Below are 18,814 nucleotides of genomic sequence, written 5' to 3'. Positions count from 1 at the left end.
CTCTGTAAGGTCCCTCAATTGGATAATGAATGTAAAACAATGATTCAACCTCAGAGACACCAATGAGCTTTAAAAGCATGTCTAGAATCCATTTTTAGACAGGCATAGATCAGGGGAGAATAAGAAATAATTTGAAAACACTGAATATCCCTTTTAGTATGGCCCTTGTATGGCAATTCATCTATGGGTGGTGGACTCCTGAGTGGCGCAGCTGTCTAAGGCACTACATCTCAGTGCTAGAGGCGTCACTAGACAACCTGGTTCCAATTCAGGTTGTATCACAACCGGCCGTGATTGGGAGTCCCATAGGGCATCGAACAATTGGCCCAACATCGTCCGGGTTTGGCCGGTGTAAGCATTGTCCCTCCCCGTGGGACGGTTGAGTAACAAGAATATTTGCCAGGACATAGACATATCTGATATGGGCATAAATATTAACAAGAATTTAAGCTAACTGCACTGTCCAATTTACAGTAGCTATTACAGTGAAAGAATACCATGCTATTGTTGAGGAGTACACACAGTTATGAACTTGAAAATGTATTAATAAACTAATTAGGCACATTTGTGCAGACTTGATCCAACATTTTAAACAGATATACAATGGTTCATTGGATCAGTCTAAAACTTTGCACACACACTGCTGCCATCTAGTGACCAAAATCTAAACTTAGCCTAAACTGGAATAATACATTGTTGCCTTTCTCCTGCATTTCAAAGATGGAGAAGAAAAGAAAACACATGTTTTTCTCTTTGTATTATCTTTTACCAGATCTAATGTGTTATATTCTATTACATTAATTACACATTTCCACAAACTTCAAAGTGTTTCCTTTCAAATGGTATCAAGAAAATGTATATCCTTGCTTCCGGTCCTGAGCTATAAGAAGTTAGAGTTGGGTATGTCATTTTAGGTGAAAATTGAAGAAAAAAAAGTGTCTGATCCATAAAAGTTTAACTGACTTGCCTAGTTAAATAAAGTTTAAATTAAAGAAATTAAAATAATAATCATATCACCCAGACACCGCAAATATCTGGCCATTCTTCCGAACTGAGCTGGGAGAAAAAAAATGGAAACTGTTCAGGGACGTCACTACAAGGTTTAAGATTATTTAAAAACAGCCACTGAATTCATTGGCTGAGCTGATAAAAACTGTGCATGGATTAACATTGTATTCACTCCACATTACTGGCTTGTATGACAAAGTGAAAAGCAGGAAGCCTGTGTTAAAAAAACAAAAAACATTCCAAATCATCCATTCTGTTTGCAACAAGGCTGTTGAACTATACTCCAAGACAAAATTGAAAATAAATAACGTTTTTGGCCTAAATGTCAAACTTGAAATAGAATACAACTAATCATGGAGTGAAACAGGGACTGAGGAATTTGTCAGAATACAAATATGAGGGAGAAAAGCACAGGTAAAAAATTTAAGGAAAACCTGCCTCAGTCTTCCGAATACCTAACTCTGGGATATAGTTGTATTTTCCAGTGAGACAATTAGGTCTACTGTACACACATTTTAAGGGTCAATGGCCGCTTAGGCAGTTTTAACACCAGAAAAGTTGGTTCTGTGTGTCATCGATATGAGTCAGAAACATTAAATTCTAGTGTTGACTACAAAGGGTAAATTAGATTTCAAATCAAATGTTATTTGTCACATGCCCCGAATACAACAGGTTTAGACCTTACTGTGAAATGCTTACTTAGAAGCCCTTAACCAAAATTAAGGGTTAAGAAAAAGATTTACTGAATAAACTGAAGTAAAAACAAAAGAACAATAAAATAAAAATAACGAGGCTATATATAGGTTAGTCGAGGTAATTGAGGTAATATGTGCATGTACAGCGCATTAGGAAAGTGTTCAGACCACTTGACATATTCCACATTTTGTTAAGTTACAGCCTTATTGTAAAATAGATGTTTTCCTCAATCTATACACAATACCCCATAATGACAAAGCAAACATTGGTTTTTGGATATTTTTGCAAATGTATAAATAAATAAAATATATATATCACATTTACATAAGTATTCAGACCCTTTACTCAGTACTTTGTTAAAGCACCTTTGGCAGCGATTACAGCCTTGAGTCGTCCTGGGTATGACGGTACAAGCAAGGCATACCTGTATTTGGGGAGATTCTCACCTTCTCTGCAGATCCTCTCAAGCTCTGTCAGGTTGGATTTGGAGCATCGCTGCACAGCTATTTCAAGGCATCTTCAGAGATGTTCGATCGGGTTCAAGTCCGGGCTCTGGCTGGGTCACTCAAGGACATTCAGAGACTTGTCCCGAAGCCACACCTGCGTTGTCTTGGCTGTGTGCTTAGGATCGTTGTCCTGTTGGAAGGTGAACCTTCGCCCCAGTCTGAGGTCCTGAACGCTCTGGGGCAGGTTTTCGTCAAGGATCTCTGTACTTTGCTCCATTCATCTCTCTCTCTCGATCCTGACTAGTCTCCCAGGACCGGTCTCTGAAAAATATCCCCACAGCATGATGCTACCACCACCATGCTTCGTTGTAGGGATGGAGACAGGTTTCCTCCAGACATGACGCTTTGTATTCAGGCCAAAGAGTTCAATCTTGGTTTCATCAGACCAAAGAATCTTGTTTCTCATGGTCTGAGAGTCCTGAGGTGTCTTTTGGCAAACTCCAAGCGGGCTGTCATGTGCCTTTTACTGAAGAGTGGCTTCCTTGTGGCAACTCTACGATAAAGGCCTGATTGGTGGAGTGCTGCAGAGATGGGAGAATTTTCCAGAAGGACAACCATCTCCACAGAGGAAGTCTGTCAGAGTGACCATCAGGATCTTGATCACCTCCCTGACCAAGGCCCTTCTCCCGATTGCTCAGTTTGGCCGGGCGGCCAGCTCTTGGAAGTGTCTTCGTGGTTCCTAACTTCCATTTAAGAATAACGGAGACCACTGTGTTCTTGGGGACCGTCAATGCTGCAGACATTTTTTGATACCCTTCCCCAGATCTGTGCCTCGACCTGTCTCGGAGCTCTGCTGACAATCCCTTGGACCTCATGGCTTGGTTTTTGCTATGACATGCACTGTCAACTGTGGGACCGTATATAGACAGGTGTGTGCCTTTCCAAATCATGTCCAATCAATTGAATTTACCAGAGGTGGACTCCAATCAAGTTGTAGAAACATCAAAGGACGATCAATGGAAACCGGATGCACCTGAGCTCAATTTGGGTATTTATTTTATATTCCTTCCCTTAGAGCCAGGTAAAGACTGATCGTCTTTTCTTATTATCTGCTACCATTACTATACTCATTTCACCACTTAACACAACGAGATACCAGTTGTGATTATGCACCAAACTGCTTAGTAAGATGTACAATTACAAAAATGTCAAAATTAGACAGATTTCTTGAGTTAGCTTAGATAAATTCAGACTATTTTGATAAAGTGTATGGACAAACCGTACTACTTCCGCTTTTTCTTATTTTTCAAGTACAAGTCTTAACGGAATATGCAAACACACATTTGTTTCACCAGCCGAGCTTTAAGTGTCCCTTTCCCTAATCTTTATGTATGATACATGCCCTATTCAATGCACTGCATAAGGCTTGCATAAAAGCCTGGTAAGCAGGGCTTATGGTTGAGTGTCTGCAAAGACCCTGATTTATAATAGACCAGGGTGGCATCCCAAATGGCACCCTATTCCTATATAGTAGTTCACTACTTTTGGCCAGGCCCAATAGGACTCATGCCAAATGTAGTGCGCTATATAGGGAATAGGGTGCCATTTGGCACACAACCCCAGGCTGCCTAGCTGGCTAGCCCAGGCTGTAGCTTACATCCTGCCGAGAAGCCAATGTCCTCTGTGAGCACACTCCCACTCTGGCTCTCCGTCCCTTTTTCTTTCTGTGAGCCTGTTGATGAACACTAGTACACAGGGGCCCAGGGCTCCAGACTGCGACTATTTAGTCGCATTTTGCGACCCTTTGACTTAGTTGTGCGTGTAAACATTTTAATTGATCACATCGATGCGAGCTGCACATTCCACATGCTCACCTCACTCCAAACGTCCTTTTTGAAAAACATTTCACAACGCTTTATATTGAGCTCTGAAGCAAATATTCTATAACCAAGATATGTGATATGGGTTTAAGATACGGAGTAGAGGTCGACCGATTAATCGGAATGGCCGATTAATTAGGGCCGATTTCAAGTTTTCATAACAATAGGTATTTTTGGACACCGATTTGAAGTTTTTTTTTTACACCTTTATTTAACTAGGCAAGTCAGTTAAGAACACATTCTTAGGAGCAGTGGGTTAACTGCTTTGTTCAGGGGCAGAACGACAGATTTTTACCTTGTCAGCTCGGGGATTCAATCTTGCAACCTTACGGTTAACTAGTCCAACGCTCTAACCACCTGCTTTACATTGCACTCCACGAGGAGCCTGCCTGTTACGCGAATGCAGTAAGAAGCCAAGGTAAGTTGCTAGCTAGCATTAAACAATCAATCATAATCACTAGTTAACTACACATGGTTGATGATAGTTTATCTAGCCTGTCCTGCGTTCCATATAATCGATGCGGTGCGCATTCGCAAAAAAGGACTGTCGTTGCTCCAACGTGTGCCTAACCATAAACATCAGTCTTTCTTAAAATCAATACACAACTATATATACTGCTCAAAAAAATAAAGGGAACACTAAAATAACACATCCTAGATCTGAATGAATGAAATAATCTTATTAAATACTTTTTTTCTTTACATAGTTGAATGTGCTGACAACAAAATCACACAAAAATAATCAATGGAAATCCAATTTATCAACCCATGGAGGTCTGGATTTGGAGTCACAATCAAAATTAAAGTGGAAAACCACACTACAGGCTGATCCAACTTTGATGTAATGTCCTTAAAACAAGTGAAAATGAGGCTCAGTAGTGTGTGTGGCCTCCACGTGCCTGTATGACCTCCCTACAACGCCTGGGCATGCTCCTGATGAGGTGGCGGACGGTCTCCTGAGGGATCTCCTCCCAGACCTGGACTAAAGCATCCGCCAACTCCTGGACAGTCTGTGGTGCAACGTGGCGTTGGTGGATGGAGCGAGACATGATGTCCCAGATGTGCTCAATTGGATTCAGGTCTGGGGAACGGGCGGGCCAGTCCATAGCATCAATGCCTTCCTCTTGCAGGAAATGCTGACACACTCCAGCCACATGAGGTCTAGCATTGTCTTGCATTAGGAGGAACCCAGGGCCAACCGCACCAGCATATGGTCTCACAAGGGGTCTGAGCATCTCATCTCGGTACCTAATGGCAGTCAGGCTACCTCTGGCGAGCACATGGAGGGCTGTGCGGCCCCCCAAAGAAATGCCACCCCACACCATGACTGACCCACCGCCAAACCGGTCATGCTGGAGGGTGTTGCAGGCAGCAGAACGTTCTCCACGGCGTCTCCAGACTCTGTCACGTCTGTCACGTGCTCAGTGTGAACCTGCTTTCATCTGTGAAGAGCACAGGGTGCCAGTGGCGAATTTGCCAATCTTGGTGTTCTCTGGCAAATGCCAAACGTCCTGCACGGTCTTGGGCTGTAAGCACAACCCCCACCTGTGGACGTCGGGCCCTCATACCACCCTCGTGGAGTCTGTTTCTGACCGTTTGAGCAGACACATCCACATTTGTGGCCTGCTGGAGGTCATTTTGCAGGGCTCTGGCAGTGCTCATCCTGCTCCTCCTTGCACAAAGGCGGAGGTAGCGGTCCTGCTGCTGGGTTGTTGCCCTCCTACGGCCTCCTCCACGTCTCCTGATGTACTGGCCTGTCTCCTGGTAGCGCCTCCATGATCTGGACACTACGCTGACAGACACAGTAAACCTTCTTGCCACAGCTCGCATTGATGTGCCATCCTGGATGAGCTGCACTACCTGAGCCACTTGTGTGGGTTGTAGACTCCGTCTCATGCTACCACTAGAGTGAAAGCATCGCCAGCATTCAAAAGTGACCAAAACATCAGCCAGGAAGCATAGGAACTGAGAAGTGGTCTGTGGTCCCCACCTGCAGAACCACTCCTTTATTGGGGGAGTCTTGCAAATTGCCTATAATTTCCACCTGTTGTCTATACCATTTGCACAACAGCATGTGAAATGTATTGTCAATCAGTGTTGCTTCCTAAGTGGACAGTTTGATTTCACAGAAGTGTGATTGACTTGGAGTTACATTGTGTTGTTTAAGTGTTCCCTTTATTTTTTTGAGCAGTGTATAATAATAATAATAATAATAATAATAATAATAATAATAATTAAAAAAAAATATATATATATTTCCAAAAAAGAGAGAAATTGGCCGATTAATCGGTATCGGCTTTTTTTTGGTCCTCCAATTATCGGTATCGGCGGTGAAAAATCATAATCGGTCGGAGCAAAATGTGCATCGGCCAATGTGAGTGAAGGCCTCATTGGATAGTGGCCTAGGCTAGTTTATTAGGATATAAAAGTTACTGTTAGATTAAACACGGCAACCTGCAGTGGATATTAAGTTTAGAATTAGCAATCTAGATAATGTGTTAAGTTTCCACTTACTCAGATGATGAATTAGCCTCAAATAAATTAGCCTATGATATTAGCGCACAAAGTCTAGGCAAATTCATATCTATTGAACAAAGGAAAAATCTGAATTCTGGAGCCCTACCTTAACAATAAAATAACAATAACTGCCTATTTGTCAACGTAAAATTCATGTCAATCAATGGATTATATTACACATCAAAATATCCTGAACCATGCATTCCTGCATGGACAGGTTAGATTAAACAATGCATTTACCGAAAGCCATATCAGAAGTCTATTAACCCTCAATAAAAGCACTGAATGACTTTAAAGATGACTCTTTTTCTATTGTGTGCCGCAATGTTTTTAGGGGTGCAACCAAATCATGTGTTGGCGCCACCAACTGAGGTGCTTTCAATTACTGTAGCATGAACCATGGTATGATGAATCACCTGGCTAGTTACAGTATATTGACCGGAGCAGAGCACAGAACCTTGAACATGAAGTCTGATGTTACTCACTGCTGCTGTGATGACAATCAGGGCCGGATTAAGAAATCATATCGACCCCCAACCCACTGTTGAGAGTTAGATTATTAGGATACAGGTGCAATTTCAAAATGTTGTTGTGCATCAGAAGTTTCTCTTGTTATGTCAGTCACTCAATTAGCCCATGTCAGCAAAGAATCTTTAGGCTAATTTACCAGTCTAGCCAGCTATCTAAACTTGTAGTAACCATGGCCGAACACCAACCAGGCACACAGGGCATGTGCCCAGACCTCCAGGGGGCCCCCATTGATTTGGTTAGTCACTCTCACTCAGATATCATTAACATGGCAAAATGTGTAGAATTGCAGGTAATTACAGTGCCTTCAGAAAGTATTCACACCCCTTGAATTTTTTCCACATTTTGTTATGTTATAGCCTGAGTTTAAAATGGATTAGATATTTTGTTTTTCTTCCATTGGCCTACACACAATACCCCATAATGTCAAAGTGGACTTTTTCGAAATGTTTACAAATTAATAAAAAATGAAAAGCTGAAATGTCTTGAACCAATGAGTATTCAACTCCTTTCTGATGGAAAGCCTAAAGGAGTAAAAACGTTCAGGAGTAAAAACGTTCAGGAGTAAAAACGTGCTTAACAAGTCAAATAATAAGTTGCATGGATTCACTCTGTGTGCAATAATAGTGTTTAACATGGATTTTTTGAATGACTACCTCCTTTCTGTACCTCACACATCCAATTATCTGTAAGGTTCCTTCAGTCGAGTAGTGAATTTCAAACAGATTCAACCACAAAAGGGAGGTTTTCCAATGCCTTGCAAAAGGTCAACTATTAGAAGCTTGGTAAAAAAAAAAAAAAAAGCAGATACTGAATATCCCTTTGAGCATGGTGAAGTAATCAATTACACTTTGGATGGTGTATCAATACACCCAGTCACAAAAAAGACAGGCATCCTTCCTAACTCAGTTGCTGGAGAGGAAGGAAACCACTCAGGGATTTCACCATGAGGCCAATAGTTAAACAGTTACAGAGTTTAATGGCTGTGATAGGAGAAAACTGAGGATGTATCTCCACAATACTAACCTAAATGACAGAGTGAAAATGAAGTGTATTACAAACTGAATGCATGTTTTGTACAAGGATATAAAGTTAAACAGCCAAAAATGTGGCAAAGAAATTAACTAGATCCTGAATGCAAAACGTAATGTTTGGGGCAAATCCAACATGTCACTGAGTATATCCCTTCATATTTTCAAGTATGGTGGTGGCTGGATCATGTTATGGGTATGCTTGTCATCAGCAAGGACTAGGGAGTTTAAGGATAAAAATAAACAGAATAGAGCTAAGCACAGACAAAATACTAGAGGAAAACCTGGATCATTCTGCTTTCCAACAGACACTGGGAGACAAATTCCCCTTTCAGCAGGACAATAACCTAAACCACAAGGCCAAATATACATTGGAGTTGCTTACCAAGAACATTCCTGAGTGGCCTAGTTAGAGTTTTGACTGCAGGAAGATTTGGCACATGCTCTATTTGGCAGAGAGCGTATTTTAGAGACAGGTGGGACTTTTTTGCAGAAAGTACAGATATCGTTTCCCAAAACCAATCTTACAGGATCTTTGTAAGGATTTAAGACCTACTTTTACACGTGCCATTCCAGTGCTATCCACCCTCAGGATTTTGGCAACAGCACTTTTCAGCGAGAGCTTGCCAATTGGCATCTTACAGCCCTCGATGAGCCAATTCTTTGGATGCAATCAGCAAAACTAACATACAATTTCCATACATTATCACACAACAGGCTGAAGTCAAGAGGGGGTTCTTTGCCATCAATGCGTTCCCGAAATACAAACAGAGCAATAGACGGCACCCACATCTGTAAAAGCACCATCGCAAAACGAGTTAAACTATGTGAACAGAAAAGGCTTCCACTCTTAATGTGCAGGTGATCGGTTATGTGACGCGCAAAAGACGCTGCTGAATGTGGTGGCAAGGTGGTACGCACAACTCGTTCAATCAGCAGAACAGCAATGTTGGCCTATATGCCTACAGGAGGGAGCTGTTGAGGATGGATGGCTTTTTGGCGAGTGTTGCCTACTCATTTGAAGTATATTCGCCATTACTAAAGCAACTAATCGTCTTAATGGTCTTTTCTTTGTAGCCCTGTTTTTATTTTTACTGGTCGAGCCACAACTGAGAAGACAAACCCTTTGGTTGTACGCAATCTCTGACACTAGCGCCTCTTTTTCAGTCTCCGAAAAGAAAACTAAAATCGTAGTGTTTTTTGGGGTTGCAACCTTGTATTTCATGGTACAGGGCTATATATTCCCCAAAGGCTTTAAAGGGATAACTGACCATATATGGTAAATTAGGGGTGTTTCAAAATGCAAATAGCCAAGGTTGTGCATGAGCACTGAGAATAATTGGTATTTATCAATGGTTATCTTCTACCAGTGTGCGTACAGGATTGTTTGATAAATCACACGTTTTCTATGCATACGAACATTCTAAATTCAGTTCGTAAGTAGTGTTTTAGAATAGTTTCTACGCAATATTGATACATTAAGCCCCAGGTGTGCAATGCGCTTAAGAGACTTACTCAGAAAGTCTCAGCTGTAACCGCTTCCAAAGATAATTCTAACATGTATTGACTCAGGGGTGTCATTAAATTGGCAAACATTTAAAAAAACATGTTTTCACTTTGTCATCATGGGGTATTGTGTGTATTTGAGTGCGAAAAAATCTATTTCATCAATTTTGAATTCAGGCTGTAACATAAAATGTGGAATAAGGAGTATGAATACTTTCTGAAGGCACTGTAGCTTTAAAACTGCAAAAATTACTTTGTCCCATTGAAAAATACATAGAATTGCAGAAAACTTTCTTTAAAACAGTCCTGATAAACTAGCCACTTACAGACCGACAGGAGTAGCAACAGTCAGTGACAGCACTGGACACAAATCAGCCTGTGGAGACTAGTCACACAGGCAAGTGACAAACCACAGGAGTAGGCTATAGAAACTGAAGAAATCTCACACACACTTGAGAAGGCTGCTAAGGTGCAGGGGCAGGCAGATATGTAACTTAAGTGAAGAGAGCCTCCACACACTGACCATACAGTATAGTCCACCCACTCACAGTAAAGTCAATTCCATAAGATTAAAGCATTGAATCCCGTCTGTCTTCATAATTTAGTTCCAACCTGCGGGAGTGCTTCATGGCTGAGCCGCAGCCGGCGGGAGCAGCCCTGTCATTACTGTCAGCTCGGTGGTTGTTCACACAGCACCGGCGATGTGCACTTGTCCACATTTAAGCAGCCCAGGGGCAGCAGCTCCTCTCCAGCTCTCCGAGGTGACACGCTACATAAATCTCACTACCATGCGCCAGCAACGCCTGCAGCCAGCCCACAACCCCACCACCACCAGCTACCACCCCCGACTCACACAGAGAAACACATAGCCCCTACACTCCTCCCTCTCTCACCCATGCTTCTTTCTGTGAGAGCAGTTTGCATATGAAGGCTGTGTCCCTCTAAAGAGTCGTCAAGTATCTAAACATGTAGGCTAAAAGCTCAGTATGACTCATTTCAAAGTGGAGGGAAATCACTGAGAAGTGTTCCATTGATTTATTGGTGGTTGTAAAATGGTTCAGATATACAGTAGGGTACGAAATTGACACCCTTGATAAAGATGAGCAACATTCAAATATCGAGCTATATTGTATGCTCTAAAAAAATGGAAATTATACTAATACAATTGCTCAGAAAAATAGATTTGGTTTAACAAGTTGATGTATTTTTCTCAAAAAAGGGAGGTGGTCATAATTGACACTTCTAAAGATTTGTATAAATAAAGTAGTCTAAAATGTAGTATTCGACTTGTGATGCTCCACGCTTGTTGGATGCATTTGCAGTTAACTTTGGTTGTTTCAAATTATTTATTGCCCAATAGAAATGAAAGCTAAATAATTTAGTGTGTCATTTGAGTCACTTTTATTCGCTGACATCCTCAACACCAGTGCCCCTCAGGGGTGTGTGCTTAGTCCCCTCCTGTACTCCATTCACCCACGACTGCATGGCCAAGCACGACTCCAACAGCATCATTAAAGTTTGCTGATGACAACAATGGTAGGCCTGATCACCGACAACGATGAGACAGCCTATAGGGAGGAGGTCAGAGAACTGGCAGTGTGGTGCCAGGACAACAACCTCTCCCTCAATGTGAGCAGGACAAAGGAGATGATCATGGAGTGCAGGAAAAGGCCCCCATTAACATCGGCGGGGATGTAGTGGAGCGGGTCGAGAGTTTCAAAGTTCCTTGGTGTCCACATCACCAACAAACAATCATGGTCCAAACACACCAAGACCGTCATGAAGAGGGCACGACAAAGCCTATACCCCCTCAGGAGACTGAAAAGATTTGGCATGGGTCCCCAGATCCTCAAAAAGCTCTACAGCTGCACCATCGAGAGCATCCTGACCGGTTGCGTCACCGTCTGGCATGGCTACTGCACGGCATCGGACAATAAGGCGCTACAGAGGGTAGTGCGTACGGCCCAATACGTCACTGGGGCCAAGCTTCCTGCCATCCACGACCTATATACTAGGCAGTAGGGCTGGGCGATATGGCCAAAATGAATAAATAGTTTATATAAAATGATCACATGTAAAGGCCTATTTCTTATTACATTTTGAATTACACTCAAACAAATAAGGTACTTACTCATATTTGATTATTTATTTTATTTATAAACTGTGGAAAATTTCAATTAAGCATGTAACAAAATATAAAATATGAATGTATAAAATCTAAAAATGTAAATAGAAAACACTTCAACTATAGTTGCAAACAAAATGAATATAGGCCTAAAAAAATATTTTTTAAATAATATATATTGGGGGGCTTGCATGTTTTGCATGTTATTTTGGCATTAATACGGGTCACATATCAATTTGCATTTGATACCTTGGGTCGAGTGTTTGCACCAACTCACAAAACCCCCATTTCTCGACCGTGTAAATTGGGGCCATGTCTTTGCAGATGTAAGTTGTAACGGCAGCTGTTATCTCCTTCCCACTTCATGAATCTTTGCCATATGGTGTGCAGCGGGCAAAAGCCTCTTGCAATGTCTGAGTCGGGGGTTTGTTTTGAGCACACTTTTAGGTACGAGCTCCGTGTCTCCGCGCTCTGTGTCACGTTCACCCTCTTCCTTGTTTGTGTTGCAAATTTCCTTCCACACGTCCTCCAATTGACGAAAAGTATTGCCGTAAAGAGTGTGATTTGCGACACAATGAAATTAACAATAAAGCACAATATGAAACGATATGAAACGATAGAAAAACATATCGCCCAGCCATACTAAGCAGTGTCATGTCAAAAATGTTCAAAGACCCCAGCCACCCTAGTCATAGACTGTGTTCTCTGCTACCGCACGGCAAGCGGTACCAGAGCGCCACGTCTAAGTCCAAAGGCTTAGTAACAGCATCTACCCCCAAGCCATAAGACTGCTGAACAATTAATCAAATGGCACCCTGGACTATATACATTGACACCACCCCCCCCCCCCCGTTTTTTTACACTGCTGCTACTCGCTCTTGAATATCTACGCAGTCACTTTACCCCAACCTACCTGTACAAACTACTTCAACTAACCTGTACCACCGCACATGGACTCTGTACTTTAGTTCATTTAGTAAATATTTTCTTAACTCTATTTCTTGAACTGCATTGTTGGTTAGGGGCTTGTAAGTAAGCATTTCACGGTAAGGTCTACACCTGCTGTATTCGGCGCACGTGACAAATACAATTTGATTTAACCTTTATGTAACTAGGCAAGTCAGTTTAGAACCAATTCTTATTTACAATGACAGCCTACCCCGGCCAAACCCTAACAATGCTGGGCCAATTGTGCGCCACCCTATGGGACTCCCAATCACGGCCGGTTGTGATACAGCCTGGAATCGAACCAGGGTCTGTAGTGACGCCTCTAGCACTGAGATGCCGTGCCTTAGAGCACTGCGCCACTCGGGAGCCCTTTATAACCCACCGCCTTTTACCTTTGAGCATGGCGTGGCCAGTGGAGCCCACGGTGACTCTGGGCAGAGCACTGCGGGCCCCGATGGCGGCGGTGGCCTCCAGCAGGGCCCCGGTCAGACAGGCATACACAGAGGTCTTCTGGGAGCTGGCCCGGTACCCGTACCTAGGCTGACCCGGGCAGAGGTAGGGAGGCCATTCCACCCTAAGACACACACATCTGGCAAAGGCTAGGAGCTTCCTGCATGGGTGGACCAGGTTGTCATCAACACTCCGCACATGATGGATCTGTGGAGAGAAGAGATTTATCGAGACTTTGATATAAAACAAGGTGTTTAAGTGACCCACTAACTTTAACACATCTAACCCTGGCAATCTTAAAATTGACCTAGAGTTACGTAAAATGTGTAAAGATCAGGATGTTTTTATAATGTTGTCCAAAAGCAATTTTGCATCTGAGGAAAACGTCTAAAGCAACAGCTTGACCTTAGTGGCCGGCCACCTCTTCCCAATTCATTTCAGTGTCTCCCAAGAGCACTTCATCTCACTCTGAAAACGGTTCTGTGAAACCAGCTGCCATTACTAACCCTGGAGCATTATTCTGCCAGGCGGTTTCAGGAAAACCATTTACTAGCCCTTCCTCTGAGCAGAATGACCCTGCTACTTCGTCCCTGCTCTTCACAAGATCTACAGCACACTCAGATGGTGACAATATGAAAGAGGTTGGACTGGATCCAACGGTTTGAATGGAGGGCCTGAGCAGGAGCTGCACTACTGCCAGACTGTAGTTTAGGAGGTTTTCAACTCTGGAGACAGCATGATATAAGGGAATGGAACATTGTGCTCTGTTAGGTCAGTTCACAGACCTTTGAAGTCAGAGCAGCACTGAATACTTTCAAATCTCCTTAGACAGCAAGACCGTTTGATTTTGTGAACTGCATGTTAGTTTTGAATGTATTTAAGAAATTACTCATCCAGTTACGGTAAATGTACAGTGAGGGAAAAAAGTATTTGATCCCCTGCTGATTTTCGTTTTTCTGGACTTTGTTGTTATTCTGTCTCACTGTTCAAATAGACCTACCATTAAAATTATAGACTGATCATTTCTTTGTCAGTGGGCAAACGTTCAGCAGGGGATCAAATACTTTTTTCCCCTCACTCTATCTTCCAAGGGCTGAATAAATATTCATAACAGAAATCCTAAAATCATCAGGTAGATCATGTTTCAATATCATTACTCCAATAACACCATCCTTGCCTTGTTAAAGCCACATCAACCAGGATAAAACCCTCTATAAAAGGGTTCCCCAATAGGTGGCCCGGTGATTTTATTTGGCCCCCAAATTTGTATGAGCAAAATTGTTGGAAACAAGTCTAAAATCACTAAGAAAATCAGCTGAAAGTGATTTGAATTTAGAAAATGTTCCAAAGTATTCCCATACATAAATAGAGGCATATGTGATCGTATCCTAACGTAATTAAGGTTGGAAATTATTCTGTTTTTGTCAAATACCATTGGCCCATGGCTGAATGTAATTGGGGACCCCTACTCTTTAATACTTAGCAAGTCAATTAGCTGGTTCTCATTTCTGCCTCTCTATTTAATTGCCACAGAAAACTACATATCACAGCTTTTACATAAATATACAGTTGTCTGAACTGTTCAAGAATACAAGGACAATTCTGATGGTCAGGGGCTACAGTGTGACTATTTATTACATATAAAGTATGTCTGGTTAGTATCGTCCTTTTTAAATCAGACCTGGGTTCAAATATGATTTAAAATCATAAAAGATATATTAGCTGTACTTGATTGATCTTGCCTCTTGCAATGGAACCAATAGAATAGTCCCAAAAGTAAACACCTGGCACTCCACGCAGGCTAAATCCAACGCTCAAGTATTTCAAAGACTTCAAATAGCATTTGAACCCATGTCTGACTAACAGAAAGCCCCAATGTTGAAAGAAAAAAGGGCAAAAACTTCCTGTTTTATGATAAAAGCAGGCCAGAAGCCATGACCCAGCAGCCACCAGCCTGAAATCTACCAGGCTACACACAATTAGGCTAAAGCAGCCAGTCACCACATTGGCTAGCTGCAAAGCTACTGTGACTTTGTGGCCTGCATTGCAGAAGCAGATACATGCAAGAAAACCAACCAACTGCAACTATAGGCAGTGGGTTGTCCACTTGATGTTCTGCCTCGTGTCAGACAACTCTTTCTTTTACAGCACGTAGTAATATCAACCAGTTACGATAGAGCCGTGCAGGACACAGACAGCACAAGCCCAATAACTGCCACGTATTTTTCTGAACAACGTCCACACACACACACACACACACACACACACACACACACACACACACACGCGAGCCCAAAAAGTTCATGCCAAAGAAAAAGCAATAAGAAAGTTTGTACTGCATAAGATAGCCAGTCATGATCCAGTTAGGCAGATACCTCCCAGCTAACTCCACAGGAGTTGGAACAGACACTATTGGACTCCCTAGTGCCAGATCTCATACCAGCTAACTCCACAGGAGTTGGAACAGACACTATTGGACTCCCTAGTGCCAGATCTCATACCAGCTAACTCCACAGGAGTTGGAACAGACACTATTGGACTCCCTAGTGCCAGATCTCATACCAGCTAACTCCACAGGAGTTGGAACAGACACTGTTGGACTCCCTAGTGCCAGATCTCATACCAGCTAACTCCACAGGAGTTGGAACAGACACTGTTGGACTCCCTAGTGCCAGATCTCATACCAGCTAACTCCACAGGAGTTGGAACAGACACTATTGGACTCTCTAGTGCCAGATCTCATACCAGCTAACTCTTTAAAGGGTTAAAGAGACAGCGCCTCGTATGCTCCAGTAACAGGGTCCCCATGTCACCCCTTGCAGACCAGACCACCCTCAAGAATGACCCTCTCGGTTACAGTATAGAGACAACCTGGTCTATATTACAGCGTCAGCCTGCTCTATACTACAGCTAGTCAGGTACAGTATCTCAGCATAAAGATAAATAAGTCGTCCATCCAGACAGTGTAAACCAACCGCTCCAGAGACCTAAGCACAGACGAGTACGTCATTCTCCTACTACAGCGGTTAGAACACGAGGACAATCTGAGAGAACGGTGTGCAGTCATCCACTCTAGTCAAAGTCAATAACTGACAAGCCTATTTTATATTGTCTTGCGGGGTGACAGAGAGCCTCTCCCAAACTCCTGTCCACCGCTCTTCCTGTGTCTTCACAAGGTAAGGTTTGTATTTCCTTCACTGGATGTCTAGACTATTTCCAGCATTAACTAAATATTTTATGGCAAGGCCTCGTCCTCTTATCTTGGAAAGCAGAGCTGGCTTGGGCCTACTGAAAACAGCAATTCATGCTGTTTAGAGAGGCTGATAGCCACCATATTTACTTCACCAACACTATAATACTGATTGACTACACATAGCACAGACATGTAGTACTGACACTAGTGGCTGGACATGCAGCGACCCAGACCCCGCTACTGTCGGAGATCACACACACACTGACTGAAGGTATTTGGGGAATGGGTAGACAATAATAATGATGATTTTTTTTTTTTGTCATTTAGCAGACGCTCTTATCCAGAGCGACTTACAGTAGTGAATGCATACATTTTTCTTCTTATTATTATTATTATTTTTTTAATTTTGTACTGGCCCCCGTGGGAATCGAACCCACAACCCTGGTGTTGCACACACCATGCTAGGGTTGTGGGTTTGATTCCCACGGGTGGCCAGTAAAAAAAAAAAAATGCCGCTAATGCTGTCTCCACTCACTATGATAAATTACTGTACTGTAAACCTATGCTTGAAAACAGATAAAAATATAGCTAAGTAAAATACAAAAAAAGAGGCAGAATACCTTTCCAGATAAAGGAGTGATGTTCTTATTAAAACAGAACTAGGTAACTAGGCTATGTAAAAAGCTCAGGGAAAGATCCAGAAAAATGTACCGCTTCGTCTCTTGGAAACTATGAACATAAAAAAACCTGCACTGCTCTTATCCTCTAGGATAGATCATAATCCCCTGTTGAATTTCACAAGTAGCTGTTAACGAATCCAGGGGCAGACCCTCCGCTACCCAGTGATGGAAAAAGTACCCAATTGTCATACTTGAGTAAAAGTAAAGATAATTTAATAGAAAATGACTCAAGTAAAAGTCACCCAGTAAAATACTACTTGAGTAAAAGTCTAAATGTATTTGGTTTTAAATATACTTAAGTATCAAAAGTAAATGTAATTGCTAAAATATACTTAAGTATCAAAACTATGAATAATTAAAAAAAATCCTTATATTAAGCAAACCAGACAGCACAATGTTCATTTATTTTTTTGCATTTATTTTTTTACGGATAGCCAGGGGCACACTCCAACACTTACAAACAGACATAATTTACAAACAAAGCATGTGTTTAGTGAATCCGCCAGATCAGAGGCAGTAGGGATGACCAGGGATGTTCTCTTGATAAGTATGTGAATTTAACAATTTTCTGTCCTGCTAAGCATTCAAAATGTAACAAGTACTTCTGGGTGTCAGGGAAAATGGAGTAAAAAAAAAGGTATATTATTTTCTTTAGGAATGTAGTGAAGTAAAAGTAGTCAAAAATATAAATAGTAAGGACACCCCAAAAAACTACTTAAGTAGTACTTAAATTATCTTTACTTAAGTACTTTACACCACTGCCCCTACCAACACAACTGTACAAGTTTGAACATGATCAGGCTTAATTGGCGTGTGTGTGTGCATGTTGTGAGTGCGTGAGCTTGAGTGTGAGCGGGAGCGAGGCGACTTACAGGCCCAATGCAGCCATTTCTCAATATCAAATCATTTCTGTCTAACAATTGATTGTTTTCAATTAAAATGTAACAGAATCAAAAATAGCTTCTTAGCAAAGAGCAATTTCTCCTACAAAAATTTGGCACAAAGTTAATGATTAGTGTGAACATTCTATGTTGATTTAGTAACCTACTTGGTAGGTCTAATTAGTCAGATTAAAGCAAGTCTCTGATAATAACTGTGTGGGGGCCAATCATCTCTCTGCCCATGCAATATGGCTGCCCACTAATGTCCCGAGACTGTGGGAAGCTGATGAACATGCCACCCTGGGACGTCGGACCACTTGATCCTGGTCATTAGCCAGCTATGCCCACATTTGGCATGAGAAACCTTTAGAAAATACCCTTAAAAATGTCAGCTTTCTTTCTGTTGAAACGCTTTGACACTTTGTTCACACTGCAACACAGAATGTCACACAATGTCCACCATAAGCCATCACGTTTCAGCTTCTGTTCAAATTATATATTCAGAAATGTTTAGAATTGCAGGAAATTAGCTTTACAACGGCAGCATTTTGTCTTTGCTCCATTTGCCCCCAAATGAACATATTTTCATGTTTTTCACTTGTGTTTTTGTCTTACAACCTCTATCATCAGTAGCTGTGTGGCAGGAGGTGAAGACATTTACCTAAACACAGACAATTAGTCCATCCACTTAACTCAATTGGGAAAACTCATCCATTCCATGCTTTGTAAGCACCCAAGTGAACAAAGGACTTGCTTACACATCAATGCCTTTGATCAAAACTTTGTCAAATGAAATGTATCCTCACCCTAACAGTGTTCACTGTTCATACACACAAAACCACGTTTATCCAAGTAAAGGAAGGACAGGAAATTGCTGATACTTAACTGGATATTCCAATTCCATAATGACAAAGAAATCTGCCTT

The 18,814-nt window shown here is 41.9% G+C and overlaps 1 protein-coding gene across 1 annotated transcript in view; it reads right to left on the bottom strand.

Annotated features, from left to right (window-relative positions):
• Positions 1 to 18,546, bottom strand: part of LOC106589374 (1-phosphatidylinositol 4,5-bisphosphate phosphodiesterase epsilon-1) — a 65,939-nt gene extending 47,393 nt beyond the window's left edge. The window contains exons 1-2 of the mRNA XM_082970357.1: positions 18,505 to 18,546; positions 13,078 to 13,342 (exon numbers count right to left, since the gene is read on the bottom strand). Coding sequence (XP_082826483.1) covers positions 13,078 to 13,342; positions 18,505 to 18,546 — 307 coding nt within the window. The remainder of the gene's footprint in view (positions 1 to 13,077; positions 13,343 to 18,504) is intronic.
• Between the last annotated feature and the right edge of the window lie 268 nt (positions 18,547 to 18,814).

This window comes from Salmo salar, chromosome 28 (assembly GCF_965601325.2).
Source record: "Salmo salar chromosome 28, fSalSal1, whole genome shotgun sequence".
In the NCBI taxonomy this organism is placed as follows: Eukaryota; Metazoa; Chordata; class Actinopteri; order Salmoniformes; family Salmonidae; genus Salmo; species Salmo salar.
The sequence above is the reverse complement of the archived record's forward strand: the minus strand, read 5'-3'. Positions and strand labels throughout refer to the sequence as shown.